The sequence below is a fragment of the Hylobates moloch genome, unplaced genomic scaffold, assembly GCF_009828535.3.
Source record: "Hylobates moloch isolate HMO894 unplaced genomic scaffold, HMol_V3 SCAFFOLD_6, whole genome shotgun sequence".
Classification (NCBI taxonomy): domain Eukaryota; kingdom Metazoa; phylum Chordata; class Mammalia; order Primates; family Hylobatidae; genus Hylobates; species Hylobates moloch.
This window is the reverse complement of record NW_026652281.1, coordinates 71,745,074-71,767,806: the sequence shown is the minus strand read 5'-3', so window position 1 is coordinate 71,767,806 and position 22,733 is coordinate 71,745,074. Positions and strand designations below refer to the sequence as shown.

Below are 22,733 nucleotides of genomic sequence, written 5' to 3'. Positions count from 1 at the left end.
AGCCCCCGAAGTGTTCCTTGAAGTTGCCTTTTTTTTTCTTATCTGTATAAAGATACCCCTTTCTATGCAGCCGTTAGAAAACATGTAACATTCACCAAAATATTTTCTTGTAGGTAAAAACTTGCTGAACCCATCGGGCGTGATGGCTTACGCCTATAATTCCAACATTTTGGAGGCGGGAGGATCGCTTGAGCCCAGGAGTTCGAGATCAGCCTGGGCAAAAAAAGGGAGACGGCATCTCTACAAAAATTTTAAACATTAGCCGGGTGGGGTGGCGTGAGCCTGTGGTCCCAGCTACTCAGGAGGCTGAGGTCGGAAGATCGCTTGAGCCCACGAGGTCGACGCTGCAGTGAGCCGTGATTGCACCACTGCATTCCAACCTGGGCGATACAATGAGACTATGTGAAAGAAAAAAAAAAAGGCTGAATCCTAGAGGCCAACTGGAAGGCTTAAGACATCTATCCCCTTTTGCAAGTCAGTGGGAAAATGCACTAAAGGAAAAAAAGGTAACAGAAAAATCCCTGAATATTTTTGCAAAGTTCTCTACATAAAAATGTTACCAGCCTTCCAAAATATGTCCAGGGGCCCCTTTTCATTCCCTAACTCGGCTTTACGGTCTATCTCTCTTACCCTCCTTCCAGTGCCTGTTTTTGTGTATGTAAAATGGGGGTTTTAAAAGTGCCTATCACAAGGGTGGCTGTGAGGCACAGTTGAGGTAACTCTTGCACAGTGCCTGGTACAAAAGCCCTTAGCAGAAGTAAGATTAGGGGGAGGAGGAGTGAAAATGTCACAAATCACTGGGGAGGCCTTTATGTCAGTCCCCACCCTGCCATTAACTGCTTAATTCACCTATCCTCAGTTTCCTTATCTATGAAATGAGGGAATCCTTAAAACCCCTTCTAGTTTTATAATCCGATTGTGCCTTCTTTCCTAGGCTCTTCCAGTCCCCCAGAATCAGGAAAATAAAGTCGATTGAAATCAGTCTCCTGAGATAGTAACTGTTAGGCTGTATTGAGAATGAGATAAGCATATAAAGTATTTGCTCACCAAGTACCTGGGACACGATAAATGCTCTGTAAACGTTAGGTGTACTTGCTAACTTTTATTTCCCCCCACGAGAATGTGAGTCCCATAAGAGCAAAAACCCTGTAGGTCCTGTTCAACTGTGTCCAGAGCACCTGGACCGGTATTTGGCACATCTTGAATTGAACTGAACTGAACTGAACTGAATTGAATTGAATTAGATTGAATTGATAGTCTAAGCATCCTGCCTCTCCAAGTTCCCTGGAATTGTTTCCTCAAGGGCAGATAAAGGAGTCACTAAAATCCCTTCCAGTCCTACAGCTTTAGGACGGTTGTTATCCCTCCTTTTTTCGCCTAGGAGTCTGCCCAGGTTGAAGTTCAGACCCCGGAAAACCCTAACCCACTTTGGGTTTGGAACGTGAGGCTGGGGGCCTGGGGCCTGGGCCCGCCCCCGTTGCCATGGAGCGGCTCCGCCCACTAGCGCTGCGAATCCCCATCCCTGATTGGCTGGGCGGCCTACTCCCTCTCTGGATGTGTCCGCTGCCGCCATTGTGCGGCGCTGGTCCCCTCAGAGGGTTCTTGCTGCTGCCGGTGCCTTGGACCCTCCCCCTCGCTTCTCACTCTCCTGCCCCAGGAGCCCGGCGGGTCCGGGACTCCCGTCCGTGCCGGTGCGGGCGCCGGCATGTGGCTGTGGGAGGACCAGGGCGGCCTCCTGGGCCCTTTCTCCTTCCTGCTGCTGGTGCTGCTGCTGGTGACGCGGAGCCCCGTCAATGCCTGCCTCCTCACCGGCAGCCTGTTCGTTCTGCTGCGCGTCTTCAGCTTTGAGCCGGTGCCCTCTTGCAGGGCCCTGCAGGTGCTCAAGCCCCGGGACCGCATTTCTGCCATCGCCCACCGCGGCGGCAGCCACGACGCGCCCGAGAACACGCTGGCGGCCATTCGGCAGGTGAGACCCCCACGCCTCGCGCCCCTTGGTCCTCCCGAGAGCTCGGACTTCTACTTTTCCTTCCCAGGGTTCCCCGATCTTCTCAGGACGGCCTTCCCACTTCCTCATTCGTCCACAAGGCACGCTCCCGGCCCTTGATCCCTCCCAGTGTCTAGGGATCTCCGGACTTGAGGTTTTATATTTACAGAAAACAGCAGATATGTATATCGTTTCTGTGCGCCTGACGCTGAGGTTACATCCAGGAACAAGGTCAAAAGTGTCCCTGGTTTACAGAGTGTACATCGGAGTGGGGGAGGCAAGCCTTAAACAAGTAAACACATAAATGAGATAACTTTAAGAGAGTGAAAGGTGCAATGAAGAAATCGGGGGAACTCGAAGGAAAGAGTTACGCTATTTTATTTAGATGGAATAGTCAAGGGAAATCGTCTCCGAAGAAGCAACATTTGAACAGAACCCGGAATTATAAGGAGCCAGGCAGGTGCAGAAGGTCTTGAGATGGGAATAATATAGGGGTGTTCAGGTAACAGAAGAGGCAGTGTGTGGCCTGACTTCAAGGAACAGAATAAAGACTGGTGTGTGAATGAAACAGAAAATGGGTCAGGTCAAATAGGGTCTTGGTCAGTAATTGAGGTTAGTCTAAATAGATCACCCTTCACAGGACATATGTTTGCTTGTCTTCTGAATCACTTGAGTAATTTCCTTATCACCTTTTCCCCAGACACACACATTCGCACTCGCACAACCCTGGCAGCTGGACTCATATCAGTTTCTGCCCCCTCCTTTTCACAAGGCACTCCTGAAACTTTTGGTACCTCCCAGCTCTTGGCATTCTCCTGGCTTCATAATAATGACAATTTACAGAGAGGGCTTTTCAGTGGATTAGGCACTTTTGCATCTGTGTAAATATATCTGATCCTCTTCTTTATTATTTTTCTCTCTCTCCTTCCTTCCTTCTTTTTTTTTTTTTAACTTTACAGAGTCTCACTCTTTTACCCAGACTGGAGGGCAGTGGTGCAATCTCCACGCACTGCAACCCCTGCCTCCCGTGTTCAAGCGATTCTCGTGCCTCAGCCTCCGGAGTAGCTGGGATTACAGGCGTGTGCCACCCTGCCCAGCTAATTTTTGTATTTTTAGTAGAGATGGGGTTCTGCTGTGTTGGCCAGACTGGTCTCAAACTCCTGGCCTCAAAGTGATCCACCCGCCTCGGCCTCCCAAGGTACTAGGATTACAGGCATGAGCCATCACGCCTGGCCTCCTTTTTTCTTTTTTTTTCTTTTTTTTTTCTTTTTTTTTAAACGAAGTCTCACTGTCTCCCAGGCTACAGTGCATCGGTGCAACCTCAGCTCACTGCAACCTCTGTATCCCAGGTTCAAGTGATTCTACTGCCTCAGCCTCCCGAGTAGCTGGGATTACAGGCATGAGCCACTGTGCCCAGCCAAGATTTATACTTTTAAAGCTGCACTCTGGCCCGTGTGGAGAATGTACTCTGGGTGTAATTTCATTCCTTTGCCACTGTTACAATAGTGTATCTGTTTTTGGAATACACTTAACTCACATTTATCAAGTTTTTCCTTCTATATCTCATTTATAATCTACCAGAAATTCTAGCACTGTCAGAAATGTATATATGTATATATACATTCAACTTTACCAATAATTTTATTTATTTATTTATTTATTTTTGAGACAGGATCTCTCTCTGTCACCCAGGTTTGAGTGCAGTGGGGCGATCTCAGCTCACTGCAACTTCCAACTCCCAGGTTGAAGCGATTCTTGTGCCTCAGGCTTCCAAGTAGCTAAGATTACAGATGTGCTCCTCCACTCCCGGCTAATTTTTTTTTTTTTTTTTTTTTAGTAGAGATGGTGTTTTGCCATGTTGGCAAGGCTGGTCTCGAACTCCTGACCTCGAGTGATCCACCTGCCTCAGTGGATTACAGAGTCCTGGGATTACAGGCATGAGCCACTGCCTGGCCAGCTTTACCAGTACTTCTATGTTATTCCAGTAATTGAGATAAAAAGATGAACCGCTTGTAATCCCAGCACTTTGGGAGGCCGAGGCGGGCGGATCACGAGGTCAGGAGATCGAGACCATCCTGGGTAACACAGTGAAACCCCATCTCTACTAAAAATACAAAAAAATTAGCCGGGCGAGGTGGCGGGCACCTGTAGTCCCAGCTACTCGGGAGGCTGAGGCAGGAGAATGACGTGAACCCCGGGGGGCGGAGCCTGCAGTGAGCCGAGATCGCCCCACTGCACTCCAGCCTGGGCTACAGCGAGACTCTGTCTCAAAAAAAAAAAAAAAAGATGAACCCCTGGTTCTAATTCACATATTAGTATATATAGGAGATATTGCAAGTTCAGTTCCAGACCTGAGTAAATAGTCAATAAAGCAAATATTGTAATAAAAGGAGTCGCAAATTTTTTGGTTTCCCAGTGCATATAAAAGTTATGTTTACACTATATTGTAATCTATTAAGTATTGTGTATGTGTGTATATATATATATATATATATATATGCACATATACACACATATATAGGTTTTCATCCATGGTTCCTGGCTCATAACTCTTAGCCCTTGCTACAGTCTTTTGTTAGGCATCCTAGGCATTAGGAGCAGACCTCAGGAAAGGAAACAGAATCTCTCCGACTTTCTCCTGCCCTCCTTTCACCTACCCCAAGGCAGGACTGGAATCTTTCCCTGTCTTTCAAATTGTGAGTCTTAAGACCCTCCTCAGAGAGGGACCCCACCCTATACCCTGGGGGAAGGAATGCTGACATCATGAAGCTTCCATAAAAACCTAAGAGGAATTAAAAAAATAAAAACTAAAATAAACCTAAGAGGACTTGAAGCCAATTGGTCAGAAGTTCCAGAGGCCCCAGCTTGCTATTTGTGTCTGGAGGAGGGTGGGGTGCAGTCTTGGGGACCAAGCCCTCAACCTATGATCTGACACTATCTCCAGGTAGATAGTGTCAGAATTGAGTCGGAGGATGCCCAGCTGGTGTCCACTACTTATCGGTGGGGAAAAACCCCCACATTTTTGGTCACAGAAGTCAGGGTTGATTGTTGTGAGAGCAGAGGGAAAATGTGATGTGTTTTTCCAAAATAGTTGTACATCTGTGTCACATGGGAAAAGGAAAAGATTTAAATAAGGCAGAAAAATCTCCACCCATAAAGGACATTACTGATAAATTTGACTATATTACCTTTAAAGATGTGTTTAAAAGGACATAATAAATAACAATGGCTGACATTTATTGAAATCTTAACTATTGACTAGCACAGTGCTCTGTGTTGTTTATGGGTACTTAAATAAAAACCTGTAAGGGAGTGACATGAGAATGATACACACCAACTTTAAGATGGTAATTACCTCTGGAGAGGAAAGGAGGAGAATGAAAGGGAGAATTTCAGCTGTATCTGTAGTGTTGATAGTAAAACTGAAGTGGATAAGAGTGCAACTTCTGCATCTTAGCTTGTGCAGCCCTGGGCAAGTTTCCTACTCTTTCTTTGTCTCAGTTTTCTTATCTGTTAAATGAGAATATTAATAGTACCTGCTTCAGGGTTGTGAGGATCAAATGAGTTAATACATTTAAAGCACTTAGAAGAGTGCCTGGCAAATAGAAAAGGCTCAATAAATAATAGTTTTTGTTTTTGTTTTAGTACAGAAAGAGACTGAGGAAATTAGGTCAAAATATTCACATAGGTTATATCTTTTTTACTGTAGATGTTTGCAATAGACCATGACTTAAAATATTTTTAAAAAAATTAAAAATCTTGATCATGGCTGGGCACAGTGGCTCATACCTGTAATCTCAGCACTTTGGGAGGCTGAGGCAGGAGGATTGCTTGATCTCAGGAGTTCAAGACCAGCCTGGACAACATGGTGAAACCCCATCTCTACAAAAAATACAAAAATTAGCTGGGCATGGTGGCACGTGCCGGTAGTCCCGGCTACTTGGGAGGCTGAGGTGGGAGGATGGCTTAAGCCCAGGAGGTGGAGGTTTTAGTGAGCTGAGATCATGCCACTGCACTCCAGCCTGGGCAACAGGCTGTCTCCAAAAAAAAAAGAAATCTTGATCGTAATGAGCATTTCACATCTTTATTGTGATGAGGAAGCCAAGGAAGCAAACATTAAATAGTGTGTCTCCAGAGGAGCATGAGTCATATAATTTAAAGTTCAAATTCTCTTTTTAGATAAATTCTAATCTACCTCATCAAGCTTAACAACTTACTGGCCAACAGCCAGTGCCGTTTACATAAACAAAATGTGATATGTCCTAGAAGCAGGCGTGGTGTCTTTGTGGTAGCGGGTGGAATTAAACCAACAAAAACCTGACTCATTTATGCCAAAGTAGTGAAATATCTGACTGATCAACAACCATAGGGTGATCATCAGAACTGCTGTACCAACAAAAAGTGCAGGTAAACAGTGGAATTGTCTAAGTATTCAAAAGCCATTGATGACCCATATAGTTAAACATCCAGAGAAAACATAAGTTCCTGAAGTCTCCTAGTCTTCCACTGTGAAAGTAAGAAGAGTGGGAAAATTTTTTTAAAGTTTTTAAAGAACCCATCAGTTAGGAATTGAAGTAAGGTTATATACACAGAAAACAGAAACAGGTCAGGATTGCTGTTTGGTGGGGAAGTGGAAGGAAAGTGAATCAAAAAGGACAGCTGTCTTAGGAGCCCTGCTGGTCTTTTGGGTGGTTAGATGCAAAATAATGTTTGTGGCCATTTGACAGCAATATTGTTGATGTTTTTGTTAAGGCAGCTAAGAATGGAGCAACAGGCGTGGAGTTGGACATTGAGTTTACTTCTGATGGGATTCCTGTCTTAATGCACGATAACACAGTAGATAGGACGACTGATGGGACTGGTCGATTGTGTGATTTGACGTTTGAACAAATTAGGAAGCTGAATCCTGCAGCAAACCACAGACTCAGGTAAGTAGTTTATTGTCACTTAAACAGATCTTTTAGCTTTTCTTGGAAATGACAGACACTGGTGCCTTCTAATTACATCTGCCCCAGGAGAGTTGTCTTGTTTTGTTTTGAACTGTATATAGGTCTCCTAAGTAATGAGCAAGTGCCAGGAACAACAGAAATTCGGCATTATGTTTTTAATCTTTCCCACTGAGGTTAAATTTGGCTTCAGAATTATTCTCAAGATAATACTGTCTAGTCATTATAGAATCATGAGGCTGAAAGCCATTGCTTGGCAATCTTCTTGCCTTCAGGTGTACCAAGAAGCAAATTATACATTCAATAAAAGCTTCAAGTAGCATTGTAATATCACATTTTAACTTAACCCATTTAATTCTTCTGATCCTCATAACAAACTTCTGAGGAATCACAGAATTGTAGGAATAGAGAGTATCCTAGAAATCATCTAGAATAGCACTTTGCAGTAGAACTTTCTGCAGTGATGGAAATATTTTATATCTGCACTGTGTAATATGGTAGGTACCTGTGGTTATTGAGCACTTGATATGTGGCTAGTGACACAAGGAAGTGAATTTTTAATTTAAATGTAAATTTAAACTGAAATAGCCATGTGTGGCTACCATATAGGATACTATAGATCTAGATCAATCTTGCCTTTAGAGATAATCCCAGAAAAGTTAAATTATTTACTCAAGGGCAAATAACTAGTTCATAAAGAAGCCAAAACTAGAATCTATCCCGTTTTAGTCCAAATCATGCTGTTTTTAGCTGCCCCTAGTGTCTTTCAACCCTGTAAGAGCAAAAGTTCTTTCAGTGTCTAATTTAATTCCTTCCTGGTAGAGTGTACACATAGCTTCCAAAGTATATACACCAGAGCTAATCTTACAAGCTGTTCCACAAAAACAGGGTTCAAATAAGATCAAACAGTGTACTGTGAATACTTCTGTTGTGGATAAACAGTCCACATCAGCTGATTCTTACTTGTAACTTAGCTTTTCTCAAACTTGCATGACCACAGAACCTACATCCTCTTCCCCACTTACAGCTGTAAGCACCCTTGGAATTGGTATGCTGAGTAATATACTGTACTTTGGAATGTGGTTATTTAAATCCCTCTCTGCTTGTCATCTTTGCAGTACTGAAAAGTGTGTGCTCACTGGTTATTCATGTAATATCAATTATCCAGACAATGATCGATTCTCTTGGAAAATTAAGTATTTGACCCAACAATTAAGTTATACTTTTTCCTAAAAGATGATTCAGACCTATTTTCCTAGGATCTGAAAACATTAGTCAGCCGAAGGAAATCATACTGTAGGCAGGAAAGAATATTGGTAACACTTGAGAATTATGAGTCCAAGTTGCTAGAATTGTTCTTGACTGTCATCAGATATTGTATTGTTCTGCTTATGCAAGGGAAAAGCTGGTTTTAATATTATAATGACATTGCAACTAATAAAATGTCAGGTTCAAAGTTAATACTTAAAGCAAAAATGTTTAGGGTCATCATTACCCTTAAAAATCCTTTAAGGGAGCACTGAGTCCATTTCTCTGGAATTTGTGCATCCTAGGAAAAAAATTGTGATTTTCAAAAAATCCCTTAAGAAGACACCATAGCAAAGGCAACATATTATCCCAATATCTTTAACACAATCAGTCTTTGCTCCACTATTGGAACGGAGTGTGTTTTCTATGATTGAACACTAAATGAAGTAATTGGCTTGTGTTTACGGATCATGTTGTGGGAAGAAATAGATATTTTCTCTAGAATTATGCTCAGTGTGATAGATGCGTGTCCTGAGAGGAGGGTAAGGAGGAAACTAAGATCAGCCAAAGGAACAACAAATTCAGGTCTCCCATCTTTCACTCTCAGGGAATAGAAATTGATTAGAATGGCTAGGATAATTGCCTGTAATGTTTAAATTATCCTTATCTTTTTTTTTTTTGAGATGGAATTTCACTCTTGTTGCCCAGGCTGGAGTGCAATGGCATGGTCTTGGCTCACTGCAACCTCCACCTTCTGGGTTCAAGTGATTCTCCTGCCTCAGCCTCCAGAGTAGCTGGGATTACAGGCACATGCCACCACACCTGGCTAATTTTTGCATTTTTAGTAGAAACGGGGTTTCGCCATGTTGGCCAGGCTGGTCTCAAACTCCTGACCTCAGGTGATCCACCCACCTCGGCTTCCCAAAGTGCTGAAATTACAGGCATGAGCCCACTGTACCTGGCCTATCCTTACCCTTTTTTTAAAGCATGATCTTACAGTTGAAATAATGCAGTTGAATTAGCATTAAGTTAAATAATAATTTTATTATGAGAGAAAAGCTAATTCCTTTTGTATCAAGCACTTAGTTTTCATTTTCTTTATCAGAAAATTATGTCTTAGAAAATTATTTATTTTAAACAGTTGCAGTTAAATAAATACACAATACAGTTAACAGATTTATGTATTCCTTTTTTTTTTTTTTTTTTGAGACGGAGTCTCGCTCTTTCACCCAGGCTGGAGTGCAGTGGCGTGATCTCAGCTCACTGCAAGCTCCGCCTCCCGGGTTCACGCCATTCTCCTGCCTCCGCCTCCTGAGTAGCTGGGACTACAGGCGCCCGCCACCACACCCAGCTAATTTTTTTTTTTTTTTTTTTGTATTTTTAGTAGAGACGGGGTTTCACCTGTTAGCCAGGATGGTCTGGATCTCCTGACCTCGTGATCCACCCGCCTCGGCCTCCCAAAGTGCTGGGATTACAGGCGTGAGCCACCGTGCCTGGCCAGATTTATGTATTCCTAAGAATTCCTCCTGCATAGGGTTCTATTAGGGAAATCACAATCTGAAAATTAAGTCTCTGAGTTTTCCAAAGGTGGCATATACTCGGCCCTTTGGGGAGTAGGGTTATTTATTAATAATGTTATTAATTCAATAGAAATTCAGTGATTTCTTAAAAATTAAATGATTTCTGTTGTTGCTGGTCTTTGGTCAAGAATATCTATATTTGAACACATGGAGGTTCCTGAATGATGGAGCCCCCAGAAAGGGCATGGAAGCTCTATGCCCCTTTCCCCATACCTCACCCTACGCATCTCTTCATCTGTATCCTGTGTAACATCCTTTATAATAAACCTGTAAACATGTTTATTTGAGTTCCACAAGCCACTCTAACAAATTAATTGAACCCAAGGAGGAGGAAGTGGGAACCCCAATTTATAGCTAGTGTCAGAAGCACAGAATTACCAGAAAAGGAAAACAAATCAAAACAAAACAAAACAAAAAACAGAAAAATAACATCCATTATACAGTGTAAGAAACCAAAGACCGTCAATCTCTAATCTCTGTGCTCAGGCATCTGTGTGCTTCAATTCTTGTCACCTGTGAGTCTTGGGTTTTCAATGCTCACTTGTCACCAGGATATGAATTAAAAATGTCTTAGGCACCACCATGTGGTCCAGTTGTCTTAACCTTTCTAAAAGTGCTTGTGCAAACCATTTACTTGTTGCTTCTTACACAATTACAGCCCAACCTACTTGTGGTTAAAAGCAACCATAGCATGTTTGAAAGTCTCATGCAATAAAAGGGAAGTTTATGATTGCATTTAGTCTGTACTTACTGGATGCTTTTGGTTTTATCAGTCCCAAGTACAGCAAACTCTGGATAATATGATTTACTTCCTCCATGATTCTTTCGACCTTCATATCAATTTTGCTAAATATGGAATGATTGACTAGCCAGAACAATCAGGAAAGAGAAAGAAATAAAAGGCATCCAAATTGGAAAAAGAGGAAGTCAGATTGTCCCTCTTTGCCGACAACATGATTTTGTATGTAGAAAAACCTAAAGACTTCACCAAAAAACTGTTAGAACTGATAAACAAATTTAGTAAAATTGCAGCATATAAAATCAATGTACAAAAATCAGTAGCATGTCCATACGTAAATAATGAACTAGCTGTAAAAGAAATCAAGAAAGCAATCCCATTTACATAGCTACCCAAAAAAACCCAATAAAATACCTAGGAATAAATATAACCAAAGAGGTGAAAGAGCTCTACAAGGAAAACTACAAAACACTGATGAGAAAAATTAAAGAGGACACAAACAAATGGAAAGACATCCCATGCTCATGGATCAGAAAAATTAATATTCCTAAAGTGACCATTCTACTCAAAATAATTTACAATTCAGTGCAATCTCTATCAAAATATCAGACATTCTTCAGAGAAATAGAAAAGCAACAATCCTAAAATTCATATGGAGCCGTAAAGAAGCCCAAATAGCTAAAGCAATACTGAGCAAAAAGGACAAAGCTGGACGTATCACACTACCTCACTTCAAGATATACTACAAAGCCACAGTAAACAGCATGGTATTGGTATAAAAACTCACACACACACACAAAACAGATACATAGACCAATGGAATACGATAGAGAATCAAGAAATAAATCCATATATTTACAGCCAACTGATTTTCCATGAAGGCACCAAGAACATACAGTGGGGGAAAGGACACTCTCTTCAATAACTGGTACTGGGTAAACTGGATATCCATATGCAGGATAATGAAACGACCCCTATCTCTCACCATATTTAGAAAATCAACACAAAATGGATTAAAAGTTTAAATTTAAGACCAGAAACTATAAAACTACTAGAAGAAAACATAGGGGAAATGCTCTGCGACATTGGTCTAGGCAAAGATTTTGTGGCTAAGACCTCAAAAGCACAGGCAAAAAAAACAGGCAAATGTGACTATATTAAACTAAAAAGCTTCTGCATAGCAAAGGAAACAATCAACAGGGTAAAAAGAAAACCTGTTGAATAGGAGAAAATATTTGCAAACTATTCAACAGACAAGTAACTAATATCCAGAATATACAAGGAACTCAACAGCAAAAACAATAATAATCCCATTAAAAACATCTACTCAAATCCTAATTTGAATAGACATTTTTCAAAAGAGGATACACAAATGGCCAACAGGCATATGAAAAAACACCACAAATTATTAGAGAAATGCAAATCAAAACCACAATGAAATACCATTTTATCTAGTTAGAATGGCCATTATTTAAAAGATTTTTAAAATAACAGATGCTGGCGAGGATACAGAGCAAAAGGAACTCATATTCGTTGGTGGGAATGTAAATTAGTACAGCCATTATGGAAAACAGTATGGAGGTTTCTCAAAAAACTAAAAATATAGAACTACCATACAATCCAGTAATCCCACTAGTTGGTATCTATCCAAAGGAAAGGAAACTAGTGTATCAAAGGCATACTTGCACCCCCAGGTTTATTGCAACACTATTCACGATAGCCAAGATACAGAATCAACCTAAGTGTTCATCAGTGGATGAATGGATAAAGAAACTGTGGTAAATATACTCAATGGAATACTATGTAGCCATAAAAAGGGATGATATCCTGTCATTTGCAGCAACATGGATGGAACTGAAGGTATTATGTTAAATGAAATAAGATAAGCCAGGCACAGAAAGGCAAATATTACATGTTGTCACTCATATATGGGAGCTAAAAAAGTTGATCTCATGGAGGTAGAGAGGAGAATGATAGTTACCAGAGGCTGGGAAGGGTATAGGGTTGGGGGAAGAGGAGAATAAAGAGAATTTGGTTAATGAGTACAAACATACAGTGAGAAGGTATAAATTCTAGTGTTCAATAACATAGTAGGGTGATTATAGTTAACAATCTGTTGTATATTTCAAAATAGCTAGGAGATTTGGATGTTCCTAACACAAAGAAATGATAAATATTTGGGGTGATGGACATCCTAAAGACCCTGATTTCATCAGTATACATTAGGCACATATCACAAAAATATGTCCAAGTATATAGCAATAAAAATGTGGAAAAAAGAATATAATTTGGTTCAAATTATTACAGTAGGACAGGCGTGGTGGCTCACACCTGGAATCCTAGCACTTTGGGAGGCCAAAGCAGGTAGATCACTTGAGGTCAGGAGTTCAAGACCAGCCTGGCCAACATGGTGAAACCCCCACCTCTACTAAAAATACAAAAAATTAGCCAGGCGTGGTGTCACATGCCTGTAGTCCTAGCTACTCGGGAGGCTGGGGCAGGAGAATTGCTTGAACCTGGGAGTTGGTGGTTCCAGTGAGCTAAGATTGCACCACTACACTCCAGCCTGGGCAATAGAGCAAGACTCCGTCTCAAAAAAAAAAAAAAAACTTACATTAAATTATCGTTGGACTTTGCCATGGTCGAAGAAAGGAAGTTGGAGAAAACATTCTTTCCTTTTGATTGAGAGACATTTGCAAAATGTTTGTTACAATACAGTTTATCTGTTTCTCTTTTTTCTTACAATGTGTTTTCTCTTCTCTTACAGGAATGATTTCCCTGATGAAAAGATCCCTACCCTGAGGGAAGCCATTGCAGAGTGCCTAAACCATAACCTCACAATCTTCTTTGATGTCAAAGGCCATGCAAACAAGGTACAGTTTAAACTGTGGACTTCACTTTGTTAAAAAGACATCTTATTTCATTGACAGTCATTTCCAAAGTTACATATATTTTGTGATTTATTCTTTTTAAAACTTATTTTTATAAATTATATTTGTTTAATGGAAATGTACAATGCAGGAATCTATATCATTTAAGGAAACAGTACATTATGGAACTTTTTAACCTTTTATGGAACCTTTACAAAACTTCTGATATTCAATAACCAGCACAAAATGGAAGAGTCAAGTTTCTATTATTTACATAAAGCATTTACAAAAGATATTAAGTAAACAGTAAAAAAGGCACTTCTAGAAAAAACTACTCAAGTAACCTCATAAAAAGGAATTCCGAAGTTGTACACAAGACCAATTTTATCTAGCTTAAAAGTTAAGGGCCTTATATGGACAACTATGGACTGCATTTAAAGAGAATTCCTATATTAAAAGCTTCTAATAGTTAACAGAACACATACCTTTTACATAGATGTATCCGTTTGTATAATTTATATCCCTTACGTATAGTTTTTTATTCATTGATTTTAGCAGTTATACTTTTATCAGAAAATCATTTATTTTCTTCAAATGTGTTTGACATTCCTAGGTAAAATTTTGCTTAAATTTTAGGGCCTGCACTTTTACTCATAAGAACATATTATTACAGTGAAAATCAGTTGGAAGATATGATTCTGATTACATTTGTTCTCTTATAACCAGCTTTTCAAGTGCAAGTACTTTTTTCCCCATTTGGGCAACTTGAGTATTTTTCCCCTAGCAATATTAATAATTGGTAATGGCCATCTACTGGTTGAGAATTCTGACGATGCCAATTTTTTTTTTATTAATCCCATGATATCATTGAAACCAGTTGTTAAAACCCAAAATGGGCCGGGTGGGGTGGCTCACGCCTGTAATCCCAGCACTTTGGGAGGCCGAGGCGGGTGGATCACCTGAGGTCAGGAGTTCGAGACCAGCCAGGCCAACATGGCGAAACCCCATCTCCACTAAAAATAAAAAATTAGCTGGACATGGTGGTGGGCACCTGTAATCCCAGCTACTCAGGAGGCTGAGGCAGGAGAATTGCTTGAACCGGGGAGACGGCGGTTGCAGTGAGCTGAGATTGTGCCAGTAGTACTCCAGCCTGGGTGACAGAGTGAGACATCGTCTCAAAAAAAAAAAAAAAAAAACCTGAAATGTGGAGCCTAAGTATACACTCTAATTTTATTATAGTTAACTCTTCTTTTTGAAGAAGGAAGAGAATGGTAACTAATGTATTATTCTGGTAAACTGATAGTTGTATACATCTAGGTTTTCCAATTGGTCTGCATTAGAATCACCTGGCATATCTATTTTAAAATACAAATTCCTGGGCCATTCTCCCTAGGGAAGAGATTCTTACAATGTCTAGGGTGGGCTCAAGGAACATGTATTTTTAATGAGCACCTCAGGTGCTCATTGTTGATGTTGCAGCCCGCATTTGGGAACCCTGATAGGTCCTACATTTCACCCATGGTATACTGACTTTCATGCTTATTCTCTTAGTTTTTTTTTTTTTTTTTTTGAGACAGAGTCTCACTCTGTCACCTAGGCTGGAGTGCATTGGTGCGATCTCGGCTCACTGCAACCTCTGCCTCCGGGGTTCAAGCAATTCTCCTGCCTCAGCCTCCCAAGCAGCTGGGATTAGAGGCGTGTGCCATCACACCCGGCTAATTTTTGTATATTTAGTAGAGATGGGGTTTTGCCATGTTGGCCAGGCTGGTCTCAAACTCCTGGCCTCGAGTGATCCGCCCACCTTGGCCTCCCAAAGTGCTGGGATTACAGGTGTGAGCCACCACACCTGCCTTCTCTTAGAATACTTTTTAAAAAGAAGTAGACATTTTTTTAAAAAATCTAGCTATTTGGTTTTCTGGATGGGTGCTCATGGGTGTTCAGCCAAGACTGGGTAGAACATAGTGACCTAATTCACCAAGATGGTAGTAGAAGGGACAAGTGTAGGCAACAAAGTGGAGCTAGTAGAGCACGGTGGCCAAAATCATGGGCTTGGGACTCCAATAGTCTTTGACTGAGCTCTTACTACAGGGTAACCTTAACTTTGATGAGCTTCAGTTTTTTCATGGGTAAAATGGGGATACTAAAAGCAGTTACCACATAGGGTTGTTGTGAAAATTAAATAATGTAAAAGCAAAGAGTTTATAGTGCATGTCTTTGTTCAAACAGCAAAAAAAAAAAAAAAAGAAAGAAAAAACAGCTTTCTATAGCTTACCTTCAGTTGCATTAGTGAAGAGGAGGCATGATATGGATAATTTGTGTTTTTTTTTATTTTGGTGGGAGAATGCATTTTGCCCATCATATTTGGTTAGGGGTATGTGTGACATTCCAAAAATTAGCAGTGTTTCACAAATTATGCAGCAGCAGCATTGCGTCCTACATGGCTGGTGACTTTCTTGTTGTTAGCTGCTATTGATGTCACTTCACTAGGGGTTACCAAATAATACTTAAATTCTATCATGTCTTCTTCATTTCGTAGCTAGACTACTATAAAAAGAAACTTCCATTCACCTTGGGAAGAATTGGGAGCCCCTTAACTCTTCCCAGTCCCTCCTACCCTTGCCCCATTGCTTCTCCCTCCATACTGGTGATGGGTAATACGTCCTCTCAGTCCCCTGGACTGAGAAGTCTACCCTCTGTAGTTCCCAGACTGGCTGGCTCATGTTTCATTTGGAAGAGGCACAGTGATAGAGCTTGTGGGTATGAAAAGACTTTTCATACTGGCTAAACTAGGGTATAAGGCAAGGAAAATTTTGCCTCTGGCCTCATCTGGCTTATGGCTTACCACACTTTTCAAAAGTATGACAAAAGGGGTGAGGCCCTCAGAAGGAGTAAAGCAGCAGTACTCCACCTTCTTCCTTGTTTGCTGCTGGTGTGAGTTTAAAATGCATCCCAGTGGATAATAGATTCTGCCAATACTTTCAGCACCTCCATTTCTAGTAAACTTCTGTTTTATTCCATAGGGTTGTACTTAATATATGATAGTTATTGGCTGAGGCTATCTATCACATTTTAATCAATTTTAAATATATGAATCTCTTTATTTTACAGGCTACTGAGGCTCTAAAGAAAATGTATATGGAATTTCCTCAACTGTACAATAATAGTGTGGTCTGTTCTTTCTTGCCAGAAGTTATCTATAAGGTAACATTTGGGATTTTTCTTGTACGTATTAGGTGAGCTGGTGTAGATAATTGCAATGGGCTGCGTAAGCACAGGATAGATGCCTATTAAATTGAACTGCGTCAAGGTCACAGTTGAGAAGCCCCCTTTTAAATTAACAAGAGAAATTCCAGAAGGGGAATGTACTGATACCCCTTACAGAATGCCATTATTCCTCTTTTGCCCCTTCTTTTATGTTGTTTATAGGCTCATTCAGATTACTGTGGTAAAATTCTCACAACAGAAAAGAATTATGTAGCCCCCTCTTCTCACCAACTAACAGCAGAACATACCTTCATAAAATAAATTCTTAATTATGGAGAATCTAAAACATGCATAAAATAGAGTAGTACAGTGCACCCCCCCTTAACCATGATCCAGCTCATTTCACCCATAACCCTACTGATCCTCCCCAGTGTTATTTTGAAGCAAATCTTATTCCATCCATAAAATTGCATTAAGAATCTTTAAAAAGTGATGCCATTTTATTTTAATTTAATTTAATTTAATTTATTTATTTATTTATTTTTAAAGACGGGTTCTCCCTCAGTTTCCCAGGCTAGAGTGCAGTGGTGTGATCACGGCTCACTGCACTCTTGACCTTCCAGGCTCAAATGATCCTCCTGTCTCAGCCTTCCAAGTAGCTGGGACCACAGGAGCACGTCACCACACCTGGCTAATTTTTTATTTTTATTTTTTGTAGAGACAGGGTCTCCCTGTGTTACCCAGGCAGTTCTCCAACTCCTAAGCTCAAGCAATCCTTCCGCCTCAGCCTTTCAAGGTGCTAGGATTACAGGCATGAGCCACCATAACCAACCTAGTGATGCCTTTTTAAAAACATAGCCACAATGCCATTGTCCCATCTAAAAATTATTAACAATAAATTCTTCATATCATCAAATATCCAGTGTTTAAATTTTGACTTGTCTCAGAAATGTCATAAATGGTTTTTTGTTTTTCATAAATTGCTCATTTGAATGGGACCCAAATAAGATCTGCGTGTTACAATTGTAGATCTTTTTTTGTTTGTTTTTGAGACAGAGTCCCACTCTGTCGCCCAGTGGTATGATCTCATCTCGTCGCAACCTCTGCCTCCTGGGTTCAAGCAATTCTCTTGCCTCAGCCTCCTGAGTAGCTGGGATTACAAGCACACACCACCATGCCTGGCTAATTTTTTTTGTATTTTAGTAGAGACAGGGTTTCGCCATGTTGGCCAGGCTGGTCTTGAGCTCCTGACCTCAGGTGATCTGCCTGCCTCGGCCTCCCAAAGTGATTACAGGTGTGAGCCACTGTGCCCTGCCGGCAACTGTAAATCTTAAAACTTGCAGGTTCTGTCTCTCTCTCTCTCTGTTTTTTTGGGTTTTGTTTGTTTGTTTGTTTTGGGGGGGGACTCCTTGTTTTGTATTTACTGAAGAAACCAGATTATTGTTTTGTAGAGTTTACCCAAATCCAGATTTTGCTGATTATGCCATGATATGGTTTAATACTTTTTTCTCTTTATTTTCTATAAACTGGTAGCGAGAGCTGGAAGCTTGCCTTGTTGAGGTTAGGGTTGGTTATTCTTGGCAAGGTAACTCTAGAGGTGAGGTTGTTTGTCCGTCAGGAGGCACTTGACATCTGGTTGACTCCTGTTGTTGTTAGCTGCTGTTGATGCTCATTGGCCAGATCTGTACATTTTCTAGGGAGCTACAAAATGTTGATATTTTAATTCTATTACTTCTTGCATTAGCTGAAATAGATCTATAAAAAGAAACTTTCCCTCCTCTACTATTTAGTTACCAAATAGGCAGAATAAATGCTTAATCTTTCCTTTTATTTACCAGTTTGCAAAATAATGAGCTGGTTCCATAGCATTCTTTACCAGTGACCAACAGAGCATACATTGAAAATTTTTACAGTGAGGATAGAGCCTATCAATAGAAGCTGTCATGGAGATGAATAGGGTCATGGGGCTTGTAGACATTTGGAACAGTGTTTCCCAAACTTCCTTGACCACAGAGTCCTTTAAAATGTGTAAGACATTCCCCCAGAGGAGCACAAGAGCAGAGACTGAAGAAACTCTTCATTTCTCTGTTGTCCTCTCCCATTCTCTCGTCACAATTCCTTCTCTCCATTCCCACCTCACTTCCCCATCCTCCTCCTCACCCCTGCAACTCTTCAGCCATTTGCTCTGGAAAGGGTCAAAACTAAATGGCCCATCTTGAACTGACCTTGGTTCCATCCTCATTGACTTCTAATTAATTATCTCCGGCCAGGATTTAAGTTGATATCCAGTTAAAAGTTTATTCTCGTGACGTTATTAAAATTTGATCCTGAGGTTTTAATTTTTCCATTTTAAAGATAGGATTGCAGTTTTTAAGGTTTGTGAAAAAAAAGTTCTCATATGTGCCACATATTAATGCTTTACATTCTTCACATTATTTTCTCAAAGGGTTTATGATTGAGAACTTATTTAGTAGATAGCGGGGCAGGGTACCAACCATGACCACCTCATCTGGTTGAGCACATTGGCTAAATCTAAACTAATAAGTATTCAACTTTATATATGATCATTATTTTACTTCCCCAAATTCCTTTTCAGATGAGACAAACAGATCGGGATGTAATAACAGCATTAACTCACAGACCTTGGAGCCTAAGCCATACAGGAGATGGGAAACCACGCTATGATACTTTCTGGAAACATTTTATATTTGTTATGATGGACATTTTGCTCGATTGGAGCATGCATAATATCTTGTGGTACCTGTGTGGAATTTCAGCTTTCCTCATGCAAAAGGATTTTGTATCCCCGTAAGTTGGAAGGTTTTTTATTTTACCCAGACACATGTCCTGAATGCTCCTATTTGAAACGAAGGATTAACAGAGTAGACAACCTGAATTGGTTTTGACCTGCAAAGCTTACCATGCCTCTAAATTGGATTGCCAATTTCACTTCTTAGGTGGGAAGAGTTCAGGCATATTTCACTGTTTTCAGACCAAGTCGATCACATATTTTTGGTTTTTTAGTGTATTTTGAAGAAAAGAAAATGAACCTGTGAAACTATGCTGAGAAAGGGATTTTATTTCTGTGACTGGTTTTTTTGAAAGCCAACACAGGATCCTGGAGAGAACCACAGTGAAGACATCCTGTGGGCACCATCCTCCCCGCTACCATCTTACGTTATAGGCACTCCCCCACCTCTCCCCATAAAATTTCCGTTTCCTAACCTGCTAGCGATCTCGGAATCATTTCTTTGGCAATTCTATATCTGTATATTTCAGCCATTTAGAGTTACAAGTCTAGTATTATTTCAGACATACATGATTCAGTTCAATAAATATTTGGTAAGTGCCTACACTATTGCAAGGTTCCATATTGAGAAGCTGAAGATGCAGTGGGTAAAGAATCAAAGCCATGATCTCTGCCCTTGTGACATTTACAGCCAAGTGGGAGAGAGAGAGATGCTAATCAAATAAAAATCCAATCAATATAAAGTTAAAACTAAGATACAGGCTATGTCAGAGAGAACAGTGTGCACGGACTGTAATCTGATCTGGTCTGGGTTGTCAGAAACAGCATCCCCAAGGAAGTGACAGTTAAGCTAAGATCTGAAGGGTGAGTGGGAATTGGGAGGAATCCAGATCAGAGAGAAAAATACATGTAATGTGCTCTGGCAGGAAGAAGCATGGTTCTTTCTAGGAATTGAAAGAAAATGAATATTCTTTCAATTAATTTAAAATTAATCAGCACGGAAAAGAAAGGGGGAGTGTGGTGTGATATGAAGCCAAGGAGACAGGTCGGGGCCAGGTCAGGCACACCTTCAGTGGCTGTGCCAAGGACAGTTGGGGGTGGCGATCATTAGTGAGCTACTGAAATGTTTTAAGCTGGGACAATGTAGGGAGGTTCATGGCATCCTGGGTTTTGGAACAGTCCCTCTGATCACAGTGCAGAGGCCAGGTAGGAGGCATTCTCTGGGCACTATTGGTATGCAGTGAACACCATACACAGTGGCTATTATAGATTCCTGAGACAGCTGCTTATTCTTCTAACAGGATTGGCTTTCCTCTTTCCCCAGGGCTTACTTGAAGAAGTGGTCAGCTAAAGGAATCCAGGTTGTTGGTTGGACTGTTAATACCTTTGATGAAAAGAGTTACTACGAGTCCCATCTTGGTTCCAGCTATATCACTGACAGCATGGTGGAAGACTGCGAACCTCACTTCTAGACTTTTACGCTGGGACGAAACGGGTTCAGAAACTGCCAGGGGCCTCATACAGGGATATCAAAATACCCTTTGTGCTAGCCCAGGCCCTGGGGAATCAGGTGACTCACACAAATGCAATAGTTGGTCATTGCATTTTTACCTGAACCAAAGCAAACCCAGTGTTGCCACCGTGCACCATGGAATGCCAGAGTTCAACACTGTTGCTCTTGAAAATCTGGGTCTGAAAAAACACAACAGCCCCTGCCTTGCCCTAGCTGAGGCACACAGGGAGACCCAGTGAGGATAAGCACAGATTGAATTATACAATTTGCAGATGCAGATGTAAATGCATGGGACATGCATGATAACTCAGAGTTGACATTTTAAAACTTGCCACACTTATTTCAAATATTTGTACTCAGCTATGTTAACATGTACTGTAGACATCAAACTTGTGGCATTACTAATAAAATCATTAAAAGGAGCACTAAAGGAAAACTGTGTGCCAAGCATCCTATCCTAAGGCATACGGAATTTGGGGAAGGCACCATGCAATCCAGTGAGGCTTCAATGTGCAGCAGCAACGAAAATGGTAGGGAGGTCTTGAAACCAATGAGGGATTTACAGCATCTTGAATAGAGAGCTGCAAACCACCAGGGGGCAGAGTTGCACTTTTCCAGGCTTTTTAGGAAGCTGCAACAGATGAGAGCATAGGCAATTAGAACTGGAAGAAACTTCCAAAAGCATGTAGGTTTGTCTTCATTTTACAAATGAGGAAACTAAACTCTGTGGAAGGGAAGGGGTTGCCTCAAAAGTCACAACTTAGCTGGGCACAGTGGCTTATGCTGATAATCCCAGCAATTCAGAAAGCTGAGGCAGGAGGATTACTTGAGGCCAGACTGGGCAACATAGCAAGACCTCATCTCTAAAAAATTAGGCATGGTGATGCATGCCTGTATTCCCAGCTACTCAGGAGGTTGAGGTGGGAGGATCACTTGAGCCCAGAAGTTCAAGGCTGCAATGAGCCATGATTACACCATGGCACTACAACCTTGGTGACACAGTGAGAACCTGACTCTTAAAAAAAAAAAAAAGATAACTAGAACTTCTTGTTTACAGTTAGCCAGAAACTATACAAGTGGTTTAACATGCATTATCTTACTCAATCCATACAAAAGTCTTAGGGAGGTGTTAGCACTCTTTCTACTGATGAAGAACTGAGGTACTTCATAAAACCACTTACTCAAGGTGTCTTGAGTCTGGTACAATTGGTATTCAAATCTAGGTCAGTCTGCCCCCAGAGCCACTACCCTTACCCCCCACTGAATCTGCCTTTATATTGTTGAGCCCATGACCCCAACTCTGCTCTTTCCAATTTGAACTTCCAGGGATTTTATTGTGAACTTAAGTAGCAACATTAAAATGAAGTTGAATTTTTTTTTAATGGCAACGCCGTCTGTCTCCTCTAGCTTACCCCTTCTCACCTTTCAACCCCATCTGTGGCTTTTGTCCAGGCCCACAGTTTAGCCATGGCTTCCCTCCTGCATCCCTGCCGTGGGTTGCTGGCCTCACACTTGCAGCAGCCGGACAGTGATTTTAGAAGGCCACCAGTCCCCACAGCTATGTGACAATGAGAAGCAAACTTTTTTGTGACAGATTGTATTGGCATAGGCATGATAGATAGATGGGGCTTGGTACATTTTGAATCAGCATTTGCAAAAAAGTTGTCTTGAATTTTAAAGTGAACAACAAAGATTTGTTCATTGAGTGGAACAAATGTCTAAACTGCATGTACTTCCGTGCCATGTTATGACTAGAGTGAAAGAGGGAGGAAAAAGTGACCAAAGAAGATACATCAGGCCAGGTGTGGTGGCTCATACCTGTAATCCCAGCACTTTGGGAGGCTGAGGCGGGTGGATCACTCGAGGCCAGGAGTTTGAGACCAGCCTTGGCCGTGATGGG

At 41.1% G+C, this 22,733-nt stretch overlaps 1 protein-coding gene across 2 annotated transcripts; it reads left to right on the top strand.

Annotated features, from left to right (window-relative positions):
• The first annotated feature begins 1,555 nt into the window (after positions 1–1,555).
• Positions 1,556–22,221, top strand: GDE1 (glycerophosphodiester phosphodiesterase 1). Of its 2 annotated transcripts, none has more exons than XM_032157016.2 (6): positions 1,556–1,966; positions 6,737–6,912; positions 13,265–13,370; positions 16,476–16,568; positions 19,168–19,379; positions 20,645–22,221. In XM_032157016.2, exons 1-6 carry the CDS (start codon positions 1,706–1,708, stop codon positions 20,790–20,792), a joined length of 996 nt encoding a protein of 331 aa, XP_032012907.1. In that variant the 5' UTR covers positions 1,556–1,705; the 3' UTR covers positions 20,793–22,221. The 2 variants fall into 2 exon arrangements, with proteins under 2 accessions (XP_032012907.1, XP_032012908.1); XM_032157017.2 differs by having other exon boundaries at positions 1,825–1,966; positions 6,741–6,912.
• The last annotated feature ends 512 nt before the right edge of the window (positions 22,222–22,733 follow it).